Source organism: Dichomitus squalens (genome assembly GCF_000275845.1).
Source record: "Dichomitus squalens LYAD-421 SS1 unplaced genomic scaffold DICSQscaffold_4, whole genome shotgun sequence".
NCBI classification, from domain to species: domain Eukaryota; kingdom Fungi; phylum Basidiomycota; class Agaricomycetes; order Polyporales; family Polyporaceae; genus Dichomitus; species Dichomitus squalens.
The window spans coordinates 363,715-388,446 of NW_006766886.1; the positions used below are offsets into that span (position 1 = coordinate 363,715).

The 24,732-nt window shown below is 56.9% G+C and overlaps 8 protein-coding genes across 8 annotated transcripts; 5 read left to right on the top strand and 3 right to left on the bottom strand.

Annotated features, from left to right (window-relative positions):
• Window positions 1–94: 94 nt before the first annotated feature.
• DICSQDRAFT_99768 (uncharacterized protein) lies at window positions 95–1,469 on the bottom strand (the record flags this gene model as incomplete). The annotated part of the gene is made up of 8 exons (XM_007362302.1): window positions 95–367; window positions 434–574; window positions 624–744; window positions 795–888; window positions 942–968; window positions 1,018–1,177; window positions 1,239–1,352; window positions 1,410–1,469. 8 exons carry the CDS (start codon window positions 1,467–1,469, stop codon window positions 182–184), a joined length of 903 nt encoding a protein of 300 aa, XP_007362364.1. The 3' UTR covers window positions 95–181.
• A 268-nt stretch (window positions 1,470–1,737) lies between these two features.
• DICSQDRAFT_99771 (protein serine/threonine phosphatase 2C) lies at window positions 1,738–3,189 on the top strand (the record flags this gene model as incomplete). Its single annotated transcript, XM_007362303.1, has 4 exons — window positions 1,738–1,930; window positions 1,995–2,363; window positions 2,418–2,567; window positions 2,627–3,189. The coding sequence occupies 4 exons, from the start codon at window positions 1,738–1,740 to the stop codon at window positions 3,187–3,189; spliced, it is 1,275 nt and encodes a 424-aa protein (XP_007362365.1).
• Window positions 3,190–6,668: 3,479 nt separating this feature from the next.
• Window positions 6,669–7,728, bottom strand: DICSQDRAFT_80115 (uncharacterized protein). The gene is made up of 5 exons (XM_007362304.1): window positions 7,588–7,728; window positions 7,141–7,521; window positions 7,044–7,083; window positions 6,848–6,983; window positions 6,669–6,793 (listed from the first exon to the last, which is right to left on the bottom strand). Exons 1-5 carry the CDS (start codon window positions 7,694–7,696, stop codon window positions 6,743–6,745), a joined length of 717 nt encoding a protein of 238 aa, XP_007362366.1. The 5' UTR covers window positions 7,697–7,728; the 3' UTR covers window positions 6,669–6,742.
• Window positions 7,729–7,878: 150 nt separating this feature from the next.
• DICSQDRAFT_99777 (ZIP-like iron-zinc transporter) lies at window positions 7,879–10,989 on the top strand (the record flags this gene model as incomplete). The annotated part of the gene is made up of 13 exons (XM_007362305.1): window positions 7,879–7,992; window positions 8,129–8,261; window positions 8,382–8,406; window positions 8,501–8,576; window positions 9,261–9,379; window positions 9,442–9,750; window positions 9,821–9,835; window positions 9,912–10,084; window positions 10,271–10,404; window positions 10,466–10,524; window positions 10,598–10,640; window positions 10,708–10,751; window positions 10,819–10,989. The coding sequence occupies 13 exons, from the start codon at window positions 7,882–7,884 to the stop codon at window positions 10,829–10,831; spliced, it is 1,254 nt and encodes a 417-aa protein (XP_007362367.1). The 3' UTR covers window positions 10,832–10,989.
• Window positions 10,990–11,421: 432 nt separating this feature from the next.
• Window positions 11,422–13,303, top strand: DICSQDRAFT_99778 (uncharacterized protein). Its single transcript, XM_007362306.1, has 4 exons — window positions 11,422–11,633; window positions 11,734–12,154; window positions 12,267–12,338; window positions 12,504–13,303. The coding sequence occupies exons 2-4, from the start codon at window positions 12,040–12,042 to the stop codon at window positions 12,725–12,727; spliced, it is 411 nt and encodes a 136-aa protein (XP_007362368.1). The 5' UTR covers window positions 11,422–11,633; window positions 11,734–12,039; the 3' UTR covers window positions 12,728–13,303.
• A 279-nt stretch (window positions 13,304–13,582) lies between these two features.
• Window positions 13,583–16,807, top strand: DICSQDRAFT_80125 (phosphoglycerate mutase-like protein). Its single transcript, XM_007362307.1, has 4 exons — window positions 13,583–14,590; window positions 14,781–14,989; window positions 15,146–15,368; window positions 15,435–16,807. Exons 1-4 carry the CDS (start codon window positions 14,381–14,383, stop codon window positions 16,116–16,118), a joined length of 1,326 nt encoding a protein of 441 aa, XP_007362369.1. The 5' UTR covers window positions 13,583–14,380; the 3' UTR covers window positions 16,119–16,807.
• Window positions 16,808–18,782: 1,975 nt separating this feature from the next.
• DICSQDRAFT_133327 (uncharacterized protein) lies at window positions 18,783–19,562 on the top strand. Its single transcript, XM_007362308.1, has 2 exons — window positions 18,783–19,347; window positions 19,410–19,562. The coding sequence occupies exon 1, from the start codon at window positions 18,800–18,802 to the stop codon at window positions 19,088–19,090; it is 291 nt and encodes a 96-aa protein (XP_007362370.1). The 5' UTR covers window positions 18,783–18,799; the 3' UTR covers window positions 19,091–19,347; window positions 19,410–19,562.
• A 1,131-nt stretch (window positions 19,563–20,693) lies between these two features.
• Window positions 20,694–24,364, bottom strand: DICSQDRAFT_99784 (P-loop containing nucleoside triphosphate hydrolase protein; the record flags this gene model as incomplete). The annotated part of the gene is made up of 11 exons (XM_007362309.1): window positions 20,694–22,228; window positions 22,327–22,404; window positions 22,589–22,663; window positions 22,822–22,993; window positions 23,183–23,319; window positions 23,475–23,656; window positions 23,739–23,836; window positions 23,896–23,990; window positions 24,066–24,176; window positions 24,223–24,288; window positions 24,344–24,364. The coding sequence occupies 11 exons, from the start codon at window positions 24,362–24,364 to the stop codon at window positions 22,181–22,183; spliced, it is 1,083 nt and encodes a 360-aa protein (XP_007362371.1). The 3' UTR covers window positions 20,694–22,180.
• Between the last annotated feature and the right edge of the window lie 368 nt (window positions 24,365–24,732).

Here is a 24,732-nt window from a genome sequence, read left to right on the forward strand (position 1 = left end):
GTGCAGCTGGCGGTATAGGTAGGTCGAGAGTCGAGACTACTGAGCATGAAGCAAGACAGTTACTTGATTGAGTTCAGAAGCGCCCATTTACACCGGACCAGCATGCAGCTGGGTCAAAGGTAACCATGAGTACTCAAGTGCTATGCTACATCTATCGCTCGTAGGATCATACACGGCCTTCCTACTGAACCTCTGCAACCGTCTCGGTAGGGGTAGGTACGGCAGTCGGAGCACCTTCCTCCTTCTGCTTCCCAGGGATACGACCTGTCGCGTCCCCGTTCCGAAGATTCTTTGTATTAGCAATTTCCATGACGTTGAACTTCTGGAGCGTGTAGTAGTCCTTGACCACGCTTATGCCGCACACGCTCTGTGCGACAGATGTCAGACGAGACATGACGCGTCTGACGATTGGGTAGGCATCAGGCGAGCGTACCTTGAAGATCTCCACCAGAATAAAGAGCTCCGGGTCGTCCAATGACACTGTATGGCCCTCTGGAACGCACTTCGCTAGCTCGGGTATGAGCTTGTCTCTAGTCACTGTATTGTGGTTGCGCATCCGCAACTCAATTTTGTACTACAATGGTATGAGCCGCGCTCATGATGCAAAGTAAGAGGCAGGCTACCTTGAATTTCTTATCGGGTTCTGCCGCAAGAGCATCATTGACAATCCGCGTAAACAGGGACCGGATCTCTGAGGCGTTTGCGACACAACTTCCAGATACCGGCGTGAGACGTTGGGTATATCTTGCATCATGTGAGGTTGAGTGTGCTGCCACTATCGCCCAAATGCTTACCGTGTCTGAGTGACTCCCGTGTCTACGACATTTTGAACGTGCGTCACCACTAGCCGGACGGGATCCACAGGTGGCTTGCACGAAATGAAGACGACTAGGTCGGCTAGATCAGTCTAGAGGTCGTCTACCGCATGTGTATATGTCTACCGCAAGGCGTGTTCGTCTGGCAATTAGCTGTTACAAGCGTCAGCAGCGTCGTAGACCAACCTGTGAGGGGACATACCGAACCTTGTCTCTTTCCGCGGTCGCTTCATGGACGCAACCTCTTTCGCGATTTGCTTTTCGATGTCATCCGCACCTCCGCCTTCTTCATCATCAAAATCTGAGTCTTGCGGTTCATCAGCGGTGCTGGCAGATTCCGTGGGCCACAATTGTTTGGCAAGCTGGGAGCCGATCAGACGCGCTTGAGCATAACCCGTAAGACGTATGCGCCGCTGTACTCACAGATTCGAACACATCGTACAACTCCCCAACAGTCTGTTTCTCTTTGCCTTTTACACATGTAACCCACACACCTGGTCCCTCGATGTGTCTCTGGCCCCATATCGGAGTTCCGTCCTAAAATGAGGAAAGCTCTAAGAACGACCAAGACAGCCAGACAACAGGGCAGCTCACAGATCTGAATCTACGCCTGCCATTATCTCTACCGTCAGCCTTTCTTTTGCCTTCTGACATGCTGCCTCGGTTCAATGCACAGGAAAAGGTGCTGCGACGGGCGATGGTAGATGGATGCTATACAAGATGGATCGCAGAGCGGGCGTTTAGGAGCACGAAGCTCTCAAACGCCCGTCGAACATCTCGACTTGTGAACATCATCATGAACCCTGAGCGATGAACGTATGTGAACAGCTGTGTGCCATCGTTTCTCAAGCTTGGGTACTTTGTGGCGACCCTAGGATGGAGCGTATTCGTTTCACCCCTCAGTCCTTCTCCTCTCCCTCTCATGCCCTCCTTCGAGGAGCTTCGAAGGAAACTGGCGCATTTCTACTCGGCGAGGACGGTGGACACTGGCCTTGGTGCTGAAATCCATACGGTCACTTTCCAACCCCTTCGCAAGCGAGCTAATCAGGATCGTTTGGTGATGCACCAGTTGAACATACATGGTCAGGAGTGGCTGTTATTAGCGGTCTGCGACGGTATGTAGCCCGACGTTCCTCATTGGAGTCATCTAAACTGCTAGACGTATCCCCTGTGTATCAGGCCATGGTGGAGCAACAACTGCGAAATATACCGCCTCCCATTTACCTAGTCGTATCCTTTCAGCACTTCAGCATATTACAGACACCCACATGGAAGGCCGGCCGGATAGGGAGAGCGTCCTTGAGAAGTTCGACTTCATCTCTTCAGAGCTCGCGCGATGTATCAAGGACTTCGATCGTGAGCTTGGTTACGTCGTGCAGACGGTCTGCCCGGCCCCCAGCCAGCTGTCTGCCAAACAGGCCCGCCGCATAGTCTGGGAGTACCCGGACGCACTACAACGTGCATATGCAGGTACGACCCTCGCAGCCGCCGTCGTGAATCTCCACCATAGGTTCATGTGGACGATGAATGTCGGCGACTCCACATTAGGTCAGTGCGCCACAGTGTCTCCATGTTGTGGCGGAAGGCTGAAAACACAGGTAGCATTGTCAACTGTAGACGATAATGGTAAACGGTCGGCTCATGAGCTATGCGTACGACATTCACCAGAGCGCGATGACACCCTGAAGGACCACGCTGGAGAGGCAATAATACAGCATGGTCGCGTGCTAGGCTCACTTGCAGTGACACGGGGTGAGTTTTGTAGCTATAGCTGGTGGAGTAATTTGTAATGAGCAGGTTCGACCGTATAGCGATTGGAGATTTTGCCTTCAAGCTACCGGTAGACTATTCCTACCGCCTGTTCCGACTTCTCTCTGCCGAATTTGGCACTCAGACCTTGAGGGATAGCGTCCTGGAACGCATACGATCTCCGCCGTATATCACAGCAGACCCTTTCGTACAATTTATCGACCTCGAGGCCTTCTGGGAGCAGCAACCGGTCCTTATGATCTTCACGGACGGCGTCGACAAACTACTCAACAGATCTCGATACTACTTCAACGCTTGGAGTAAGCCAAGGGACATCATCGAGCCTGCCCGTGCCGTTGCCGTCCTACTGCAAGACGATGTGGACAAGAGCGTTGAGGAACTGCTCGGGTTCTCCGTCGATCCTCGGTGGAGCGGCGATCTGCATAACCGGGCTCTGGACGTTCTGGGAAATCTTGTCGGAGGGACCGACACACGAATATTGCAAATGGTCATGGACCAGGACCTATTAGCAGATCGGACTGCATACCCTAGCCTTCACATTGACGATACGTCCATTGTCATCTGCTCCTTCGCAGACCCGCCTTCTCCATCACAGACGTCATAGAACACTCCTTCCATCGATACATGGGTATTCACCTAGATCTGTATTTGTAGCTCCATCTTATAGTGACTGTATCAGTAATGCCTCCGAGTCGAATTCATTGGCAGAGTAAGGGTCAGTATCAACAGACCAAGCGCAATTGAGCGCTCGAACCAACCGTGTCAGGTTAGGATACATCTAAGTAAGGCAAGACCTAGAATATGTACAAGTGGCTAGTGGGCTTAGTTAGACCGCTGAGGAGACAGCGATGTGACTTATCGGACTGAGGATTACAAAATCATGTGTTTTCTGATGCAGCCAAGACACTTCAGACTCGGCGTTTTCCCTCACCTGGAACAGGTTGGTCATAAGTAGCAGATCAACTTCACACCATACTCTCAAGGCTCAGAATTTCAAGTTCATATCTGACATTGAAGACCTGCGATCGCGGCTCGCGGCCGTATACATCTCCAGCAAGACAGACTTCGGAGTCGATGCCGTCACGTCCCAGCCCTTTCACGATAAACCCAACGAGGATCGTATGGTTTGCGAGAGTTGGGAGATTCTGGGACAGAAATGGCTCTTCCTCGCTATCTGCGATGGTATGTATTTGTCATCCTTGAAACACCTATTGTCTCACTTCTTGCGTACTGTTTAGGCCACGGGGGGCCGGCAACAGCAGACTGTGTTACGAGGAAGTTACCAAACGGCATTCGCCTGGCGCTCGAGGATATCTTGGAGAATACGCTTTCCAACCAGCTTGACTGGGGAAATATGGAGGTAGCACAGCCAATCATTGCATCCATGCTGTCGCAAATGGTCGAAGCCCTGAACGGGCTAATTGGTGAGGCAGTCCGAAAGCTTTGCCGCCACCCAAATGCGCTTCGTGAGGAGCAGGCCCGAGCCCTCGTCGAGTCAGAGAAGTACAGAGAACGTCTACTTGGTGCGTTCAACAGAAGTACGTTGGCGGCTGCACTTGTGAATGTTACCCATCAGTTCATGTGGGCAGTGGGAGTGGGGGACTCATCTGTTGGTGAGTTAAGTGTCATAGATCAGCATATCTACAATCACTGAAGGTTCCCAGCACTGTCCATCGCGGATCCTGACGGTAGCCGACGTGCTCATAGATTGTGCGATATGCACACATTGAAGGATCCTCAAGAATACTTCCGAGCGTGGATGTGCCATGGTCAAGGCGAGACGGATATCATCGAGCATGATCGTATCCTAGGCTGGGTGGAACCCCCACGGAGTGAGTGCTCCTTCAGCTGCCTTCTTCAGACTTGCAACGCCTGTTCCGATTCCTGCCTTACGAGGGCCACGCCGATCTGACAACGATGCACAAGCGCATCAAGACGCCGCCATATGTGATTGCTACGCCGTCCGTTCAATCTACAGATCTACGACCCTTTCGGGACAGCGATCCTCTCTTGATGCTGTTCTCGGATGATGTAGACCATATCATCAACGGTTACTTCGTCTTTGGCGCGGGCACTAGTGGAAACGGAGATGCGTGTGAAGTTGTCTCCAAACTTCTACAAGACCGCCCTGATCCTTCAGGAGGACCTCCTTGGCCACAGGACACAGCCGCGGTGGAGCGGACGCGAGAGAAATCGAGCTGTCGATGTCTTGGGCAATCTGATAGGAGGACTGCATGTAGAAAGACTGCACATGATGATGGATCAGACACGCTTGAGGAACAATGGTACTGATCCTGGCTTTTATGTAGATGTAGATGATGTTACAATAATGACTTGCGCTTGTTGTTGAGTTCAATCAACGACGACAGCGTTGAATGTAGATGGGCAAAGTCCTCTAGTAATGTGGGTGTGTGTAGTATTGGGTGCTCAAATATGAGTTCTACAGTCATCTTCGTAGTACACAGGAGAGGAACGTGAATAAGTTGTTATAGTGAATGACCAACACGTGGTTCTAGAGAAATGGATGGTCTAGGCTCATTGTAGCTGAAAACGATGGGAAGCGCAAGCGGCTAAGTAGCGACAAATAGGTTCACCCTCCCATAATTTGATCACGCCTAGCCGTCGCCGGGGGGCAGCAATTGTTAGCGTCGTCAATTCTCTCGAAAGTTAGGACACACATACGCTACGATGGGGCTTGTGGACCCACTGGCTATGGTTCTGCCTGATCTCCTCTGACCGTCTGCGCATCTTCCTGGCTTCACCTTCCTCAGAGGGATGAGGGCTCATGCTTGGCGACAGGTAGGAGTCGGGGGTGTTGGAGCCACTGCTGTCCATATGAAGGAAACTTTGGGGTTGACGTGAAGTAGTGAACGTGCCCCGGGTAGCGGCATGCATTTGTCGAGTATCTCCGCGGCCGGGATTGAGAGTGGGAGGGAAGGCGTAAGTGGGAGAGAGACTGGCAGAACCAGCATTCGTGAAGTTCTGCTGATCATCACCAGGTCGGGCTTGGCTACTCCGGATGTGATGAGAGGAGGTATTCGCGGAGTTGTTCATGCCTGGCTGGGAGATCGGTGCTTGAAAAGTGCTAGAGGAGAGCTGTCCTTCATGAGTGCGACCTGAGCGACCGGGAGCGTAGCTGGTAGAAGTAACAGGCTGCGCTGGCGCGAGACCAACGCCAGATCGGACAGATGCCTCGTCGGAGGAAGGGCGACTGATGTTGGAGGAGTCATCGCTACCTCCGAACAGGAACGACCTCTGCTCTCCCGGGAGAGCTTGATGATCAGAAAAGGGAGATAGTGCGGGCTGAGAGGGGTGTTGCCACTAGTATTAGTGCCACGAGAGCGGTTGGACTCGCTGGAGGAAGAGCCGTGGTGAGAACTGTTGGACATTTGGATGATGCTGTTGAGTAGGCAAGGAGCATAGAATGAGTTGACGCACCTTTTATACCCCTCTAATGCTGCCTGAAGACGACGTGTCCTAACTTGCTCAATTCCTTGCTATCAGGCGTATCAGTGCCGCCTCAGTAACCAGTGTCATGCAGGCGTGAGATAAGAAAGCCTTGCACGGGGGTGGAGGAACAATTATATCCTATGTGCCATCGCCAAGGTGGCGCCATGACCATCACTGGCTGCAAGCGATTTCTTTGCTATGAGCTGCCCATCATGCGCTCGTGAGGTGCTATCCTTGCGATCCTACTACCCTAGAAGCGTTCCCATAACAGTGCCGCTCGCTTAATGTGGTGTCGCCCTTGTACTGCGAGCCCGCCTCGAGTATTGAAGTTGATAGTACAATTGTAGAGCCCAGACCACATCGCTACATGACATACCGGGACGTCATTGTGGTTCTGGTGGCAATCTGCCGTTATGCTGGTACGTGCAGATGGTCGGACACCAGATATGATGTCAGTGATAGGCGGAGAGGAACAGCAGCTTCCAGGATTTCGAAACGACAAGATTGTGGCACAGCTAGTACACGTCCACATAAGTCAAGACGATCACAACGCGGCACCCGACAGCAGAGGACCCAGTTACATGAGGCGAACCTTGCGATGGTTACGCTAACAACTTGAAGTTGCCAGTGGTCGTGATTTCCGCGAACGAATGAGTGTTCGTACATCAAATTCGTCGTCAGGTTGACGGCCATCATAATCAGTGTCTTCACGCGTTCACGTCGTACTCCTCGTCCACAGCTTGCAAGAACTCCAGCATCTGAAAGAGGAACGTATGTCACACTGCGTGCTGAGACGTGTCTCGAAGACTTACAAGCTGGTGCCTCTTCTCCGCAAGCTTTTTACCAGGCTCAGTCTTCAACCGCTCACGGATATGCAGCAGCTTATCGTAGAAGTGAGCGATGGCGGAAGCATCGTACGCAGGGTCATCCCTGGGGACGTGCAACGTGCTGTGAATTGATGTCATACATAATTAGACAGAATGTCTTTGACTGATGGGCGAGACTCACTGATTCGTAGCCGCACTATACGCCGCACACCGCAAAATCCCTGACATTCATGAAACGCCTGAGTCCTGTACGCCTTAAAATTAAGAGCACCGCTCACCGAATGCACCAATCGCATCTAGACGATCGGCATCTTGTACACAGTGGAGCTCGACACATTGTCTGTGCCAATCTTCTACCTGACCAGCTGCAAGCCTCTTCTTCTCAGTGCTCCAGGAAACATTGTCGACTATACGCGCTATGACACGCGCACGGCCGTCCTTGATGAGGTCCAACCCGCTTTCTGACGCAACCTTCTCAAAGAACGGTACGAAAAACGCGTAAGGGTCCGCAGCTTGCTCCGCCGATACATACTTCTTGTCGAGGACGTCGTGCAGGAGAGCCGCGACCTCAATAGTTAAGAAGTCGGGCTGCTTATCTTGAGGCAAACTAGCGGGTACTGCACGCGCAAGCTTCAGCGCCGTCTTTCTGACGCGCTGGACTACAGACCATTGAATTTGGGGTTGAATATGACATTACTAGACAAACACAGAGCTGTGGCACAGACCGTGGTACGCGTCATGAGACGGATCGTATCTTGCCATCGTCTCTGTCATGAGTCTTTCCGCTGCCGCTACAACGGCTGTCTCTTCTGGAGTCGGATATGCCGCCGTCATCGTGAATGAGATGAAAAGGAATGGATTGCGAGCAAGGACGAGAGCGATCAGCAAGACATTCCCCGCGTCGTCTATGGGCGTCAGACGCGTCGACCGCGCCAGTTTGGGGGTTACAAGCGCCCGTGCCATGCTGTCAGCGGACTGGCCGATCACCGTCTTTCCGCACCTTGCCACCGCCTATGACCATGCCCAGCCTGCTATCTACTCGTCGGACGCTGCTCCTGGTCGCGCTGGCAAGTCTTGCTGTGGGAACCTCTATATTGTCAGAAACCCCGAAAGCTCCCTTGGTTGTCTCGGTGCGTATACTTTCCCGAGCCGGCTGAATTCGCACGTGTGCGAATGCGAATTCACCTGGGAACCCTCGACGTTGACTGAATGTGATCCCTCTTCTATGTCAACTGCCACCTCGATCGGCTATGTGTGGTCTTGCAGGACTCGGACATCCAAGGATGCGCTCCCATACAGCAATTGAGCGCCCTCAAGGAGGAACTCGAGGCAGCGCAGTCGCCTATCATGCGGACCGTCTTCTCATGGCTCTTCCCATTTGGCCCTGGAATGAATTCGGGTGCGTTGCATCCCTTTTGACTAAGGTTGTGCTCGCTTTCAACCTCAGACGAACGTGCTCTGTCTCGTGGACTCTTGTACTCTCGCTTATTACCTCTACTGACACGGTCGCTATCGGCAGTCCTAGGAACGTTCTACATCTCCTCGTCCGTGACACGCACATCGTCATCCCTCTGCATTTCTTTCGACTGATGAATTCCTTTTCTAATCTTCTCATGCCATTGGCATTGACGGGAGCAGTGTCCCGAACTTTATCCTTGCATTTATTCCCGCGCAAATCAACCCCAACACGTTAAACACCATGACAGCGTTCGCGGTGAGTACATCGCCTTCAGTTTCCCGTCCACAGACTACTGCCATGTCTTTGAGACTCCGGAAGAGCGTAGGATGAAATTGGCGAGAAAAGCGGCCGAGCTCAACTGATTCAGTCGGTTGTCCGTGATCTTGATACCAGTCTGGCGACCTCCAGTCGCTGCATGCAGCAGTGATCTACAGTTTCAGTGCGCTCGAAGTGGAAACGTGTTGCACCAATGCACCGCACCTCCCCAGGTAACTTTCCTACCACAGCCGCAACTCGGATTCGGCAACGATATGGGAGCCGCAGCTCATACCAACACTCTCCCGCGAACGTTGTTGCAGTTCCTACGTGATCGATCCAATAACCTCTGCCGAGGGCTGAAGATCTCCAGAGCCCTAGCTGTCGCTGATCGTCGGTGTACGAGCGAAGCTTGACACGATGGAGTAGCGTGTTTGAATCAGCCGCATTGGATCGCCGTGTATTCGGCATCCATTTTGGCGAAGATCGGCCCTACTTCGGGATGTGCGATTCCCGTGTTTCTGCTTCTTTATGGCGCAGGCCAGAGTTCCCTACGCAACGCGCCTCCTTTCGATTACTCCCAAACGTATATGCATGCTCGCAGCGCAGTCACGTCTTGTGTCCATGAGATCAGTTCAGAACCTTACGAAACCACATGTACTGACACATCTACGTTCATTCCAGACCGGCGGGTTGCTATCTGATGTGTTCTTGCACCTCGTTCCTCATTCGTTTATGGGTGAGCATCAGGATGGTGGCGTCCACTTTGTAATGGTGGAGGAAAAGCGCAATATTCTCATCGGGTACGATATAGCTTCTGACTCCGGATTGCCATCAGCCACTAATGTATCCGCGGATATCTCAGATTGGGCATATTCGTTGGCTTCGCGTCGTTCTTCATTATGGAGAAAACGCTCCGAGTGCTGGGAGGAGACGAAGAGGGCGCGGGTCATTCGCACAGCCATTCCCATTCGCATACGAATGGTTCCGCCGAACACACCAACGGCCATTCAACCGCGGTGGAGGCCCCTTCCACGAACGGCTTGAAGTCTCGTGGGGGTGACAAGCCTGCTACGCCAAATCCTGATGAGAAGGCTGTCCACCAGGATGGCCCTAAACAGACGTCGAAGCTCTCGGCGTACCTCAATCTCTTCGGCGATTTCGTGCACAACATGTATGTCTGCGTGTTCACCTCAGCCGTCCATCGCTCACTCTGCCTCGCGCCCCGGCAACTTCCTTTGCAGAACTGATGGCCTCGCGTACGTCCCGTTCCCTTGACTTGAGGCATCGCACGTTGGCGTCGCTCAATGGGGTCCGTCGCACGCCCACCCGCAGCATGGCCGCTTCTTTTTACTCATCGCCGCTCATTGGGGCGACGACGACGCTCGCTTGCTTCGCGCACGAAATCCCCCACGAGATTGCCGACTACTCGATCCTCGTGCGGAGCGGCTTCACGAAAAAGCAGGCGATGCAATCCCAATTCCTGACGGCCGTCGGCGCCTTCGTACGTCACTCGCTTCCTCGTCTTCTTCCCAGCGATTCCGCGGGAGGATGGGGCTGATTTGTCTATGTGCCTCGCTGATGGGTGCTGCACCGATGCTGATGTTGATGTCCCGGTCGTATCGTGATCAGGTTGGGTACGGAACATCTCCTTGGTAAGTCTGGCCACACGCTGACGTCTTCACGACACCACAGAACGTTCATGGGTATCGGGATACACAACCTCTCAGCAGCCGCGGAAGCTGAGAGTCAAGGCACCAACTTCGCTGACGCCCTCCGCCGAACCGCTGCTGGCCTCCTGGGCACGACCGTGCAGCTAGCAGATCTTGTAAGCCGCCGCCGACATGCGCGTGGGCGGGCAGTTGACAATTGTTCCTGTTCCATTTCAGGTTATTCCCTTCGTGGCAGGAGGGTTCATGTACATCGGAGCAGTGGCGGTATTGCCCACGTACGTCGCAGCCGCCACCATCGACTCGTCGCCGGCCCATGGCTGGATTTCTGACAACTCTCACGTGCGACAGGTTGCTCGAGGACAGCAAAAGCGGCAAGCAGGCGCTACGCGAGGTGATTGCGCCCTGTCGGACGATCGTTCTCGCTACGTGTTTGGTGCTGACGTTGCATCCGTCCCTAGTTCGCCGCCATGTTCATTGGGGTGGCATGCATGTTCCTGGTCGCGTAAGTGCTCAGACGGTGGGGATAATTGTGGCTAATCTAAGCTCATCTGCGCTGGTTTCTTGCACAGGTGGAATGAGTAGACGCAGAGCGATGGTCATGGGACGGATAGGGTTAGGCCACCGTGCGAGGACTGTGGTCGTCATCGACGGCGTTTTCGTAGATTGCGTCCGATTCGGGGCAGTGACGCGGGCTTTGAGAGTGCAGTAAGATTACTAGTTTAAGTTAATTGAAATATACGGGGCTGGATCCTGCTGGATCTGCGGTAGTTTTGAAGGACGCCGATCTGCCAGATATCGAGATTGAGTGCGAGAAGTCGAGAACCGGGGCTGGTGGAAGCCTGCGTAGAATTCGAGGCGCGCAGGACGCGTGCAGTTGGCGTGAACTCTCGGAGCTGCTACGACGAGCCGACAGACCGTCGACGGACATGCCGCGGCGAGACCGAGGGGAGACGGCAGGGATGGAACTGTGGGGGGGCCGAAGCGAGCGGTGGGCGGCCGGGATGGCGGGGAGCACAGGACCGGCGAACGTGCGTGAAGTCATTGGACGGAGGAGGCTGAGGGGGCCGCGCAGGCTTCGTCGCCGTCCTCTGCCAGCCCGGGCTCGGTTTCTGACATTGGTATCCCACCTGGTATCCCACAGGCCTGCTAATCATCCTCGCCGCCCAGACGCTGATTGCGCCTCTCTCTCAGTCATAAACCCCACCATTTTCCCCTGCCCCCTTTTCTCTCTCTTCGCAGCTGTACTGTGCCTTCCGGCCGTGTGCCCTCTCTCCGCACCCGTGCCCTGACCCACTCCGCCTCTCCGCCAACTACACAGTCTCCGCCGCAGTCCGGCGTGGTCGGCCTCGGACTAGGTCTTGCGCACACGTCGCATTCCACATAAGTAAGCACACGAACTTTCTCGATGCGCCACCAGCTGCACACCCCGTTCCATTCGCAACCATCCTCGCCGCCTCCCTGGTCTGACACACACACGTCCACAGCCCACTCTTCCCATCCTAGATCCCATCCGCCGTCGCCAGGGGCTCTCTGTGCATCCCACTCGCTCACCCCACCCCACTCGGCCGTCCACAACTGTTCGGCCATTACGTGTCCTTGACTCGTCGTTGCGCGCCCAACGCAAAACCCAATCGCTATTCCGAGCCGAGCGTTCGCCACACATCGGCTCCGACGCGACCGCCTTCGTGGAACCCGCTCGTTAGCTAGATCTATCCGCACCTCTAATCGTCATCCGGGTACACCTTGCCACCTCTACCCACCCACCTCCCTCCGAACCACCACCTGCCACCATGAGCAATAAGGGCCGTTCCACACCTCGCGTCGTCTGCTGCGCTATACCCATTGCCCGTGCCGCCGGCAAGGTCCTCGTCATCACAAGTCGGAAACGGCCAAATAACTGGGTCTGTGAGTATTCGCTCATCTTGCCTGTCATTCCCCCCTGCTACGCCCCTGACGCACGTCTGCTGACCGTCTGCCCTCGATACCCTTCGAACTCCAATTTTTTCGACGTGTCAAGTGCCCAAAGGAGGATGGGAGCCATCGGACGGGGTGCTAGAAGCAGCAGCCTCGCGGGAAGCCTTGGAAGAAGGTCTCACCCTTTGTCCATCCGTCTACCGTCCCCATTCCTGACCATTCGCTTTCCTCGCTCCCCATCCCTGCTACACCGCGTTGTCGCTCGCCCGGGCAAACGCCTCTCTCCCCCTCTCCATGCATCGCGCCCTCGCGTGTGCTCCTATCTCCTTCCTTCCTGCAGCTGGTGTACGCGGCAAAATTACGCGTTTCGTGACGACGATCCCCTCTGCGTCATCGACGTACCACTTTTACGAGCTCGACGTCGCTGACCTCGATGCCGAGTGGTTAGAGAGCAAGGAGAGAAGAAGGGAGTGGGTCGACTACGCAGAGGCGGTCAGGAGGTTATCGTGGAAAGCCGAGCTCGCGCAAGGCTTGGCCCTTTCTACCCTCGCCCCTAAGCGGTGACCGCAGGTGAGCCCGGCGCGGTGGATCGAATAAGAGTTTGATTGGATGATTTTTATGCAGACGACACGTCGTGCGGTCTGAAGCACAAGGACCCAGCGGCTCCGAGCTGCTCATCTCAAAAGTACTTCGCCGTCGGCCGGTCCTCTACCCGCACACCGACACAACAATTCCATGCGCGCCCGTCCTTGAAAGCACCCATCCGTTTACGACGACCACACCTTTCGACAGACACTGACCAGTCCAATTTCCGATTGCTATCGACCCGTACTCGAATACGCATACGTGTCCCAATGTAGAGTTGCCTCAATCTTCCCCACTACAATATGTTCGCTGCCCCAGCTCATCGCGTCACATGCCGATCGTAGCATCCCCCCTGCCGCATCTCGCATCCGTCATGTGAACCATCTTCCTACTGTACACGCCGACGCACATAATGCACCCATATACCTCGCTCTTGGCCCCGCATCGCACTTGCTTTACCGCCATCATAAACAGGGCGTACATGATATCGGTTCGCGTTCGCCATGAGAGCAGCGTGTCTTTGTACATTAGCCCCTCGGGTCGAGAGCACCCCCCGATGTTAGTCCTCCTCTTAGTATAGACCAGATGCCTTCCGTTTTTCTGGATTCAGAGGCCACAGTTCGATGAATGCGCCTGGTGTGCTGGCTGGTACGGACTTTGATACTTACGCGCTGACAGCATCGTAGCGAGCTGCCTGCCCGACTTCGGTGAGATGCTCGTGGCATTTCTTTTTCTCTCCGTGAGATGCTTTCACGTTGCTCACCGTTGATCGTCGGTCACGCAGGTGTCTTCATACCACAGGGTTCGGGCTTCATGGACCCTGGGATCCTCGACCTCCCGGCGACGACACAATCATCCGACCCTGCTTCGTGACGACGATAGACGCCTATCCACGCGCCTCTTCTTGCCACCACCTGCCAACGTTCGTCGCCCCAGTTCCACCCCCCGCCTTCATCGATGTTTCAACGACGCTCTCAGGCCCAGCAGGCGGGTGGTCGAAACCTCCTGCAGCGTTGCCGGCCGGGTGCCTTTCCGAGCGCTTTGCTATCAATTCTTGGCTGGGGCGTCTGGGTCCGGCTGTACGTACGCGCCCAAGATTCATCCGGGGCCACATGGGATGCCGATAATGCGCTCGGCGCGTCGGCGACTCGGCGGACAGCCATCAGCGGCGCCCCTCACAACACCTGGCGTAGCATCAGACAGCGTCCCCGTCCGCCCGCGTGCACGCCCTCTCCTATCAGGGGCCTGTGGCATCTCCTGCGCCTTTATCTTTATCGCCAGCGGAGACCGCGTCTCTCGAACGTACGCACTCGCACTTATCGCCGCGCGGTCCTGCAGGGAGTCAGGGACTGTGTACATAAGTAGCGGCTCGGCGACGCGGTGATGGGAATGGGAGATGGGGTATAAGATGCGAGGGAGCGTGATGCGTGCACGCCGAGCTCGTGCCCAGGACCTTCCTCCAGAACTTCCAGCTCGCTACGCGCGGAGGCAACCTCGCGTCGCCCTCTGCTCGCCTTCCAGCGGAACCATCTCCTCTCCGGCGGAGTCCGAGCGTTGCATACCCGTTAGCTTAGGCACGCAAGAAAGGCACGTCCTGCGGTCTGCCACGCCGCGAACGGTAACACGAAGAAGATGAAGGCGTCATCAATATTCTGGAATTGGTTGTCTGCGACGCTCGTCGCGCTCGTGTCCGCATCGAGCTCGCGCGCGTCGCCGCCGGAGCGCGGCGCGTTCCACTATGCGGCCCACCTCGGGAACCTGTCGCCCTACCAGAAGGCCCCGGTGCCCGGTGGGATCAGGGAGGCGCTCCCGGACGACTGCGAGGTCGAGCAGATCATGCTTGTGAGTGTGGCATACTGTATATCCTTCCTCAGCTTCCTTCTGTATTCCGCGCTCCTCTTGCACGGAGCGAGACCGGGCGCATCTCGCCTTTCCGCTTGTCCTTCTTGCTGCTCTGAACCTGTCGTCGATCGATCGCTTACGATGAACATGCGCGCCCTGCGCCATGGTCGCTGCTACCGTCCGGGTACAGATGCACAGGCACGGCTCGCGGTACCCCCTCGCGTCCGAGCTCGTGTTCGTCACCGAGCTCGTGGCGAAGCTCGGGAACTCGTCCGCCGCACTCAAGAAAGCGCGCCTGCCCGCGAATTTGGAATTCCTCAAAGACGGCTACACGTCGACGCTGGGCCACGACGACCTCACCGCGCCCGGACGACTGCAGCTCTTTGAGCACGGTGTCAAGTGCGTCTGGCCCGTTTTGTGGTGCTTCTGGGTAGCTAATGTCGTGCTTCTCTTTCGTTGTGCCTCGTGCGCGTCGCCTCACCCCGTGCCTTTCTCTCGGTCGCGTTCGACGCTTGCTTCGCGACGATTCTCCTGCCGATTGCGAACGCCCGGCAGTTTCCGCCTGAAGTACCCCAAGTTGCAGGCAGACTCCATCCTCGCGGGCAACCAGGACCGCGTCGTGGAGTCGGCACAGTGGTTCGCGCAAGGCTACTTTGGCAGGAGCTGGGCGACGCTCAACGGCACCGAATTTTCGACCATCGCCGAGGACTCGGTCACGCCATCGTGGATCACGCCCATGAACACATGCAAAAAATGGCAGTACGCCTATGGCAACAACGTGCGTGCGCGCGTCCCGTCGCGTGCGGAGAAGAGGCTTTGCTGATCGCTGTTTCTGACGCCGCAGGCCACCGTCGAGTGGGGCTCGATCTACTTGCCCCCGATCGCGAAGCGTCTGAACAAGCTGCTTCCCGGCGTAAACCTGACGACCGATAACGTACACGGGGCGCTCTACGCGTGCGCGTACGACCTCGCGGCCCTCGGCACCTCCCCCTGGTGCGGCGCGTTCACGCAGAGCGAGATCGAGGACTTCGAGTACGAGCTCGACCTCCTCATGGACGGCGCCTTCGGGTGGAACCTGCCCTCGCCCATGGGCGAGGTGCTCGGCGGCCTGCTCGTGCGGAAGGTCGTCGAGCGCTTCACGAACGCCTCCGGCGCCGCGAAGCCGGCCTACCTCGAGTTCGGGCACGACACGACGATCGACCTCGCGCTCACCGCGCTCGGGCTCGCGAAGGACACCCCGCCGCTCTCCGCGCAGGGCCCGGTGCGGCGCGCGCGCAAGTTCCGGACGTCGACCCAGGTGCCGTTCGCCGCGCAGATGGTGTGGGAAAAGTTCTCGTGCTCGGCGTCGTTCGGGGGCGCCCCGCAGGTGCGCCTGGTGCTCAACGACGCGCCGTTCCCGCTGTCGACGTGTGCGCGGATGGACGCGCGCTACGGGACGTGCTCGCTCGCGGACTTTGTCGCGTCGAACGCGGCGAGCGCGCAGCACTCGTGGGGCGACGCGCGGTGGAACGCGACCTGTGGGAACTAGGGCGGCGTTCCCCGTTCTGAGAGTACATTGTTCGCGTATCTCGCTCCCGAGCACATAAATCTATCATCTGCCGATCGGATAGACTCGTTCAGCGCGTGGTGCGCTGGCTGCTGCGTGGCTGTTCAGGAGGCCAAGCATGCGGCATGTTTGCATTAGCGTCCTCGGGGCTCAGCACCGTCTTGGGCTTGCGACGCGCAAGTGTAAGGCTGCCTTTGGCAAGGGAGGCTGCCTGTCTCTGCTGTCCATCCTATCTGCGCGCGCGGCCAAGCTCGGTGCACGACCAGGGCCTCCAGTGGTTGCATTCGTGCAAATCTCAATAGTGTTCTGACATGGATACGTCTTGAGAAGCGGACCGTGCATGCGCGCGCTTCATCATCTTGACTTGGTTGACGCAAGAGAGATGTGGCACTGGCACTCTGTAGTCCTGTCAGGCGTAGTGAACGTCTCGAGATACATCAAGGAGTGCTATGTGAGATATTCTCACTGGTGGTGACTCGCTGCGCCTTCCTCCGGGTTGCGCTCCACGACCACCGCACGGATGTATGTATCTGCCCAAAATGGTGCCGTTCAAACCACCGAGCCCAACACGCCTTGGTCTGCAGAGGAGCTCCTCGATGTGCCACACGGGCACGCCCACGCTTGCGAGCGCGCCGGTCTGCGCGACAGCTAAGCAAGTCGCTGTCCTGCGGTATCACGGACCCTTCGGCGTTGGTAACACGTCCAAACTAGGGTAAAGTTTGAAAGTCGAAATAATGAACCCGGGGTTTATTACAGTGCTTTGCAAAAAAGATTGCAGTGCGAAGCGCGCAAAATCCTGTTTGCCCCTGTGTGCCCACCCGGGGAAACACCTGCAATGCCGGAAGCCTCTTTGCAGCATGGTCGATTTTCCAGCCACAAACCTACCGGATATATTCAGAAGGTCGTCATTCGGAGGCAAAGAATATCCTCGTGCATTTTTGCAGTAGGAAAGCGGACACGGACTCGAGCACGGCTTTTACGGACGGAGTCCTTATGAGCGTCCGGTTCCCGAAACAGAAATCCTTGCCGTAGCCGACGAGTGACCAAACAGGAGCAAACAGGATTTGCGCGCTTCGCACTGCAATCTTTTTTGCAAAGCACTGTAACAGGTTATTTACATGTTAATTAACGGTTCAAAAGCCCAGGGGTCTATCAGCCCGGTTATATATTGTTCAAGAGTCCAGATGGAGGCAATACATAGGTGTTTGAGCTGGAACCACACACTGCCAAAAATCTCCGTGAAGCACTAGTCTAAGACTTTGCTGATAAGCAAAATATACTAACATCATATGCAACTAGATATGGACGTTAACCTTGATCCGAGGTCCAGCGCCGAGAAGACAAGCAAGAAGAAGCTGATGACGAGCAATTCTTCAGGAATGCCTTGCACATGCTTTTTTGCAACCCGGATAATGGAGACAAGGATTCCGATGATGATAGTGTAGCAGATGGCAAGCCATACTGGAGGGAGAAGGGACGCATTGGCATGGTGATCATCGATGGGATACGACTGTTAATAAACCACGGCGGTGTTAGAAAATGTTCTTAACAGTTAATAACACAAGAGTTAATAACAGTTATTAATCCTGGTTAGAAACGGCCTGCTTCGAGCGCCTGTTCATAACTCTCTGTTCAAAACCGAATCCTTTTCTAACCATACCCTAGTCCAAACCAACCCCCGCGGCTTGGGGCGCCCGACGCTCAATTTTGTTGCCCCTTGCCTGACCGGCCGGGGAGACACGTCATTACCGCGCTATACTCGGGCAGTTCTGCACGGCTCACCACGCCGCGACGTCTGCTATGCGCATCTACGCCGGGGAGGGGGCCATATCGTCGCTGCCGTCCTCATGGCACATCATTTCCTCGGCGGAACGTTCGGCTGACAGGGGGTACCGTGGCCTGCGAGCGAGCGAGTTTGAAGCAAGATGGCGGAGGGGATCGTCAGGAGCGTCAGCGTGTTCTGGTAGGCTTCCTCGGCACTGCAGATACTGTGCAACCGGACTGGAGAATCCGTATCCAGATTCTGTACGAGTATCGAGAAATTTGGTTGTGGTTGCCGGCGAGCGGAGGGACACCAGCATTTTCAACGTTCTAGGACTTCGTCCAGAAAAACAAACACACCAGGACCGTTGACTGCGCGTGGAAGATGGACGAGATCTAGAAGGAACCTTTTGCAGAGATCGGGAGACGAGGCGACCCTGATGCTCGACTCTGGTCTGTCGACGTTTCCGTCAGTGGAGGACTATGTATTGCTTGACAACCGACGTGCTCCGTTCTCAGTCTAAGACCGGTTGGATCAGAGTATCTGGAGGTCGCACATACTTACTTACTTGGGTTTGTCGCACATGTTCGGGTATTACGAGCAGATAGGTGACCTGTGCATTGTGGATACATCGCCCTAGAACGGCCAGTAGCCAGCGATCCGTCATTGCAAAGGGCCGTGGCGCCCACTGGCGCATGGCCAAAGCGGCGCTCGTTCAACCGTCCATTGTCCAATAATGAAGTGCACAATGCCGCTTTGCAAACACGGACGCGGTGGCTTCCATTCGTGTTCATCGCTACAGCCCGCTTAGGGTCCGTTGCTTGGGCGCCGTCTCTGAAACGAGTGAGCGTAGGCCAATAAGCTGGGCTACCGGACGCACGAACTTTCAGAAGCACTATAAATGCCCGCAGCGTCGAAGCCTTTCGACCCTCAGCTCTATCGACCCAACCACTTGACCTCCATGAACTCCTCTTGGCACGAACCATTCTTTAGTTTCGTCCTCCCCGATGGTACGGTCTGGACAGAGCTGGACACCGATGACAGGAAGGCTCTGCAGACGTGCGCCGCTGCACTGAACAGTCTGCTCGACTGGGAAGAACCCCTCTTACGACGACTCGGAGAGAGCCTGAGGATCGCAGGACGCAAGAGGCTCCAGACTAATGAAACTGTGCTTCTACTGGAGATCTGGTGAGTAGCATTATGAATCGCTGAGCCTAGCCAAAGAGGACAACTTACTGATACAACCTGGTGGCGTAGCACACAGAAGCGTAAGTTCCCCAAGCAGGCGCTCACTCTGCTGATAGAGCGGACGAAGGTAAGTGGCCTCACTTGTACGAGCCGCTTCGATATGTGAAACCTGGTCTCGCAGGCCACTTTCACGATGGATTTCGAGCCTCTGGGCCAGGAACAATTCTTCCCCGCGCCGCCCACGGTCATCCCGGCGGTAATCTACGAGACGGCCCCTGTGAGTCAGAGGAACATGCGTGTTGTGGCGGGCAAAGTGTACTCACCAAGCATTCTGTAGTCACCCCCTCAGCGTCCCGTGATGACCTGGATGGAGGCAGTGACGCAAGGCCTGCGCAGGCGTAACGTTCCGAAGAAGCCATGATAACGATCGTTGTGTTTTTGCGAGTGCTCGTTTCTAGTTCTGTACATACGTTTTAGGTCTGCATGTACGCGTGTCGGGTGCTGTGTATCTCCACTTCGGGGATCCACGTTTGTATGCTAGCCTCTGCAGCTGGTCGCGTGAGGCAAATTGGGGCCCTGAAAGCACCAAAATGGTCTCAGGATTGACAAATACTCTTGGTCACGAGGAAAGACGGGTAAACAATCCCCGAATGCCGTCGCCCTGCGTACTACGGTGTGTATGTTCATGTTACTAAAACAACTTGACGTGGACGCAAGAAGGGCACCTACGGCTCCGTATATTCAATGTGCGGGCATCCGCAAGGGACCCGTTTAGGATGATGGTCGGGTCGATGACCGGCGCATCGCGTCGGAGGAGACGAAAGGCCGAGAGGGCAGGATGAGCGCGGGGCCCCCCGGAGATGGCCGGGCGTCTGTATGGAGGAGTGCGGGGAAAATATCACAAGCCTCTTGAGCTGCGGGGTAGATACACTCTTACGGTAACCCCCAATGACCCTCTTCTCGCCTTCAGAGGCCGTCTACCTCACGTCCTTCCTCTCCGCCGTCGACCTCGACTCCTCCATCAGCCCCGATGGCTCCATCGACCCCAGCATTGCTGACAACATCCCCCACATCCAGGGCACGGAGGCCCTCGCCAAGGCGACAAAGGACCTCATGTCACTAGACGTCCCCCTGTCGACAAACCACCACCTAAGCTCATCATATCCCAGCCATCCACCACAGAGCTCGAGTAGTGGACCTAGCTACTGGCCGAGCATACCCGGAACCGAGTCAGGTACGCCGCATCCCCTAGCGTCAGACCATAAGTCGACGAGAACATCAGGCGTCGCCTCTCCCTCCCGCACGCATCCTCGCTACCATTCGTCTCGCTGACTCCTCGCATCCAACAGCACAGTTCAAGGACAGATCAACATTGTCCCCCGGCTCGTCGACCTCCCTGTTCTCCTTTCAGCATCTCTCGCAACCCCATGTCCAAATCGCCCCTTTACGTGGCTTCGAGCACGCACCCTCCTCCTCGGGGCACACACTGCCGCCCATAACGACCTCCAATTACGCCAACGGGCACGATGGCACCCACACGCGCCCCTCCCCCGTACCCCCCTCCCCGTCTGCCCCCTCGGTGCTCGCCAGCACGTCCACGTCCACGTCGACAAAGCGGCCCCTCCCGTCGTCCTCGCAACCAGCCACAGATCCGAGCTCCTCAAAACGCCTCCGTGCCTCCCCGTCGTCCTCGAGCCCCTTCCCCTCGGCCCCTGACGCAGACTCGCCTCCGGGATCCGGGCCCGGTGCCGCATCGGCGACCACGCGACCCCGCCGGACTGCCTCCTCCACTCAGAGTAAGAGTACCCCGGCCCCCTCGCAGTCTTCCAGCGCGAGCAGCTCCGCCAACGGCGTCTCGGGCTCAACAGCAGCAGGAGCCAAGGGGGCGCTGCTGTCGCCCTCGCAGAAGCGCGCGAACCACATCCAGTCCGAGCAGAAGCGGCGGGCAAACATCCGGCGGGGATACGAGTCGCTCTGTGAGGCCGTCCCCGCCTTGCGGGAGGCGATCCGCCAGGAGGACGAGCGCGAGAGGACGAAGGGGCGTGAGAAGGAGCTCGAGGTGATCGAGGAGGCCTCGCAGGCCAACCCCAAAGGCAAGGTGCGCGGCGGGGGCGGCAACGCGGACGGCAAGGGCAAGAAGAAGAAGGGAGGGCGGGCAGAGGCGGAGAAGCCGGACGGGCGGGCGGGCCCGAGGAGCGAGAACGTCGTCCTGCAGAAGAGTGCGTCCTTCACCTCCGTCTTGCTCACTTGCCTGCCTTGGTCCCCTTGCGGCCCGCGGCGCTCTCTTCCTTCTCCTCTCTGTCTCGTGTGCCCATTCTTGTGTGTCCTGTATGCTTATGCGCCATGTTCTTTGCGCCCCCAGCGATCGACTACATCACCGGGCTCCTCGACGAACGCTGCACGCTGCTGCAGCGGCTCGAGCTCGCGCGGGGCGTGCTCCCGCTCGGCCACCCGGCGCTGTCGGTCGAGAGCCGCCATGTGGACCCGGCGACGGGCGTGCCCCTGTGGGAGCGTGAGTGGAACGGGGGCATGGACCTCGACATCTCTGATTTCGTGGGCGCCGGCGCGGATGGAGATGGAGATGTAGAAGCAGAAGAGGAGGGGGGCAGCGAAGACGAGGGCTGAGAGCCGGTGATGCTCGCTCGCTTGCTTTCTCGATAGGGCCCGCCTTGTATTCGCGGGTGCTGTAGGATATCGGCGATGGTGTGCGCGTGGACGGGCGGACGGCGATGCTGCAGCCGCACCACTCGTGGATGCTTTTGGATGCACGCTCTGTTCAAGAGACCTGGTTGCGATGCTTGTTACGACACAGACGTTGAATTCGCCCTGATTCGTGCCCTCCATCCAGACATGGACGACGGTGGATCTGGGAGACGATGCTTCTTTTATATGAATTATGTTAACCTACTATACAGTATACCATACCAATATTTACAATCCCGCTCGATGTGATGTATCTGCGTATCTGCTGTTGCCACATACACACGCGTGTGCAGAATACCCGAAAACAGTGATGCCCGCCAGGATAAGCGAGTGACGTCGGACGTGAGACGCCCGGTCCGACCAAAGGCCCCAGCGCCCGGCGCTCAGATCTCTAGAAGTCGTCGAAGCCCGCGTCCATGTCGAAGCCGAGGAAGAAATGCTGCGAACAATGCGAATGCGCCATGATCAGTGCCTGGTTCTCCCCCTCCCCCTCCCCTCCGGCGAGAGGAAACCGCCGGGAGGCAGTCCCGCACGCACCTTGTAGAGCGACATGACCTTAACCACCCACGCCTCGAGATGGAAGATCTTCTTGTTGCCCACGCGCATGCGTGCCTCCTACGTCACCGGGGAAGAGGAGGAGGAGGAGGCGGTCCGTCCGTGTTTCGGGGCGTGTTCGCGTGTGCGGAAGCGGCGAACGGCGAACGGCGCCAGGGGCGAGAAGGGCGGAAGGAGGACAGGACAAGGGGCAGGTTCAGCGAAAAGACGAACACGCGAACAGACGAGACGGGGCGCGACGTACGTAGATGGCCGCCCAGTGCATGATGTCCGCCTTGAGGGCGTCGTCGACCTGGTCCACGACCTTCTCCGCGATGGTCTAGCAGCGCGGTCGGTCGGTTTCGAGGTCCATCAGCGCCCATTGACACACAGAAGGAGCGCAATTGCAAACAAGGCAGGGAGGGAAGGCGGACGTAGGGGGGTGCAAGAACGCAGGAACGCAGAGAGGAAGGGGGAAAGGGGGGAGGGCGCGCGCACCTTGATGACGACCGAGGGCGGGATGCAATGGGAGAGGAGCTCGTAGAGCTTCGCGCGGACCTCCATCACGCGCGCGGGGGACTGTTCCTGGATGATCATGTCCGCCACCTTGTGGCAGTACGTCTCCCAGTCTGGCTTCGCGATGCTCAGCGCGCTCGAGGACAGATCGGTGCTGTGTGGGTGGGGTGGGGCGAGGATGGGGCGAGGAGGAACGAAAAGTCACGAAATCAGCATGCCGTCATGCGAGTGCACAGAACAGAGCAGGACGCAAAACGGGGGTCCGGCGCGTTGATCGACGGACAATGCGATGCGCGCTGGCGCACCCGCGAAACAAGGCAGACACGAGAGGAAATGTACGCACTTCTGCATCTTGAGCGCCTCGAGGACGAGGAGCGCCTTGCGGACGTTGCCGTTCGCGTCCTGCGCAATGAGCCTGGCCGTGTCGTCCGGGATCGCGAAGCCCTCGCGCTTGCCCACGTAGTCGAGCACAGCCCGCATCTGTGGGCGCAGATTAGCCACTTTTGCCTTTCTCTTTTTCCTTCCACAGCGCCCCCCCCCTCCTGAGCCGCCGAATCAACTTGCCATCACAGATAGCGGCGCAAACATCACATCACTGCGGAGGAGGAGAAGGGGGAGCAACGAGGAGGACTAACCTCTTCCTCGCTCGGGGCGGCTACGCGCATGAGGAGGCAGCGGGAGCGGATGGGCGCGATGAGCTTGCTGGTGCTGTTCGCGCAGAGGATGAGGCGCATGTTGGTCATGTACTTTTCCATGGTCCGGCGGAGCGCCGCCTGGGCGTCGCGCGTGAGGGAATCCGCCTCGTGGATGACGACCACTGCAGATCGCAAAGTACAGCTGTCAAGTCAGTACCGGGCGGCCGACCGGCGCGCGCGCGAGGGGTAGGGGAGACGACGCACGCTTGAACTTTTGCTTCGCGCTGAGGTCGACTTGCTGTGTTTGCGCGATCTCCTTCAGGATCTCTTGGATGACGACTCGGTCGTAATTTCCGACCTCGCTGATGGAAGCATTTTTGTGAGGGAAGCGACATTGCGTGAGCAGTTGGTGGAGGCTCACCTTGGGGTGATCTCGATGTGGAAGTTGCTCTGGACGATGTTGACGTCGAGCTTGCGTTTTGTCGGGGTGAGGAAGACACGTTGGTCAATTTTGAGCTTCGGTAGCCGACGGGGACATGTTCCACATCGTGATTAGGACCCCAGCCTGCGCTCTAGAGGACAAACACGCACCTTCTCTACGCCTTTGCCAAAGAGCTCGAGCAAGGTGCCCGCTATCCTCGTCTTCTTGCCGGCGCCCGTGGGCCCATAGAACAGCATGTGGGGGAAGTCTCCCGAGGCGGCCTGGATGGAGGTTAGTGGGGCAGAGAGGGAGGGAGTGGAAACGTACGAGAGCCTTGAGGCGTGCAGAGAGGGCATGGTGGTAGTGGAGTTGGTCAAGAGAACGGGGCCGATGCTGGAGAGGGCTGGGTGAGAGGAGTGAGATGAGAAGTGGAGGGAGAGAGACACACCTTGTCTACCCAAAGGGACATGGCTGGCGAGGACAGAGACTGGTGGCAGACGCGGTCGACGTTGCCACTAGTCCGAATCGCTCGGAATGCGCGTCAGACGCGTCCGTCACCCCCGTGACATAACGCGTCTCGCTTGTCGCCCTGTGTTCCCACGTTCCCCAGCAGCGTCACTCGGAATCACATAATTAATCCAGCAGGCTCGATTTCCTGAAGACAAATCTTGATTTTCCGTCAGATAAGAGTTACCGATCGCGGGCCTTGAGGCAGATATCGCGGTCACGGCCTTCATCGCAACTTACCCGCGCGATTACATCACGTCGCAACTTGCGCTCTGCCCGCAACAACACGCACACCGTCGCTGCATCCAGCCATCGTCTACCACACGCCAT

Bases quoted from the DNA above. Each gene is read 5' to 3' on its own strand.
- DICSQDRAFT_80115 (XM_007362304.1), bottom strand. From the start codon at position 7,696: ATGACGGCGGCATATCCGACTCCAGAAGAGACAGCCGTTGTAGCGGCA. The intron at 6,984-7,043 runs GTGAGTCTCGCC...ATCAATTCACAG, and splicing joins TATAGTGCGGCTACGAATCA to CACGTTGCACGTCCCCAGGG. The intron at 6,794-6,847 runs GTAAGTCTTCGA...TTCCTCTTTCAG, and splicing joins CGGAGAAGAGGCACCAGCTT to ATGCTGGAGTTCTTGCAAGC.
- DICSQDRAFT_133327 (XM_007362308.1), top strand. From the start codon at position 18,800: ATGCCCGCAGCGTCGAAGCCTTTCGACCCTCAGCTCTATCGACCCAAC.
- DICSQDRAFT_80125 (XM_007362307.1), top strand. From the start codon at position 14,381: ATGAAGGCGTCATCAATATTCTGGAATTGGTTGTCTGCGACGCTCGTC. The intron at 14,591-14,780 runs GTGAGTGTGGCA...GTCCGGGTACAG, and splicing joins AGGTCGAGCAGATCATGCTT to ATGCACAGGCACGGCTCGCG. The intron at 14,990-15,145 runs GTGCGTCTGGCC...AACGCCCGGCAG, and splicing joins CTCTTTGAGCACGGTGTCAA to TTTCCGCCTGAAGTACCCCA.
- DICSQDRAFT_99778 (XM_007362306.1), top strand. From the start codon at position 12,040: ATGAGCAATAAGGGCCGTTCCACACCTCGCGTCGTCTGCTGCGCTATA. The intron at 12,155-12,266 runs GTGAGTATTCGC...CGACGTGTCAAG, and splicing joins ACGGCCAAATAACTGGGTCT to TGCCCAAAGGAGGATGGGAG. The intron at 12,339-12,503 runs GTCTCACCCTTT...TCCTTCCTGCAG, and splicing joins GCGGGAAGCCTTGGAAGAAG to CTGGTGTACGCGGCAAAATT.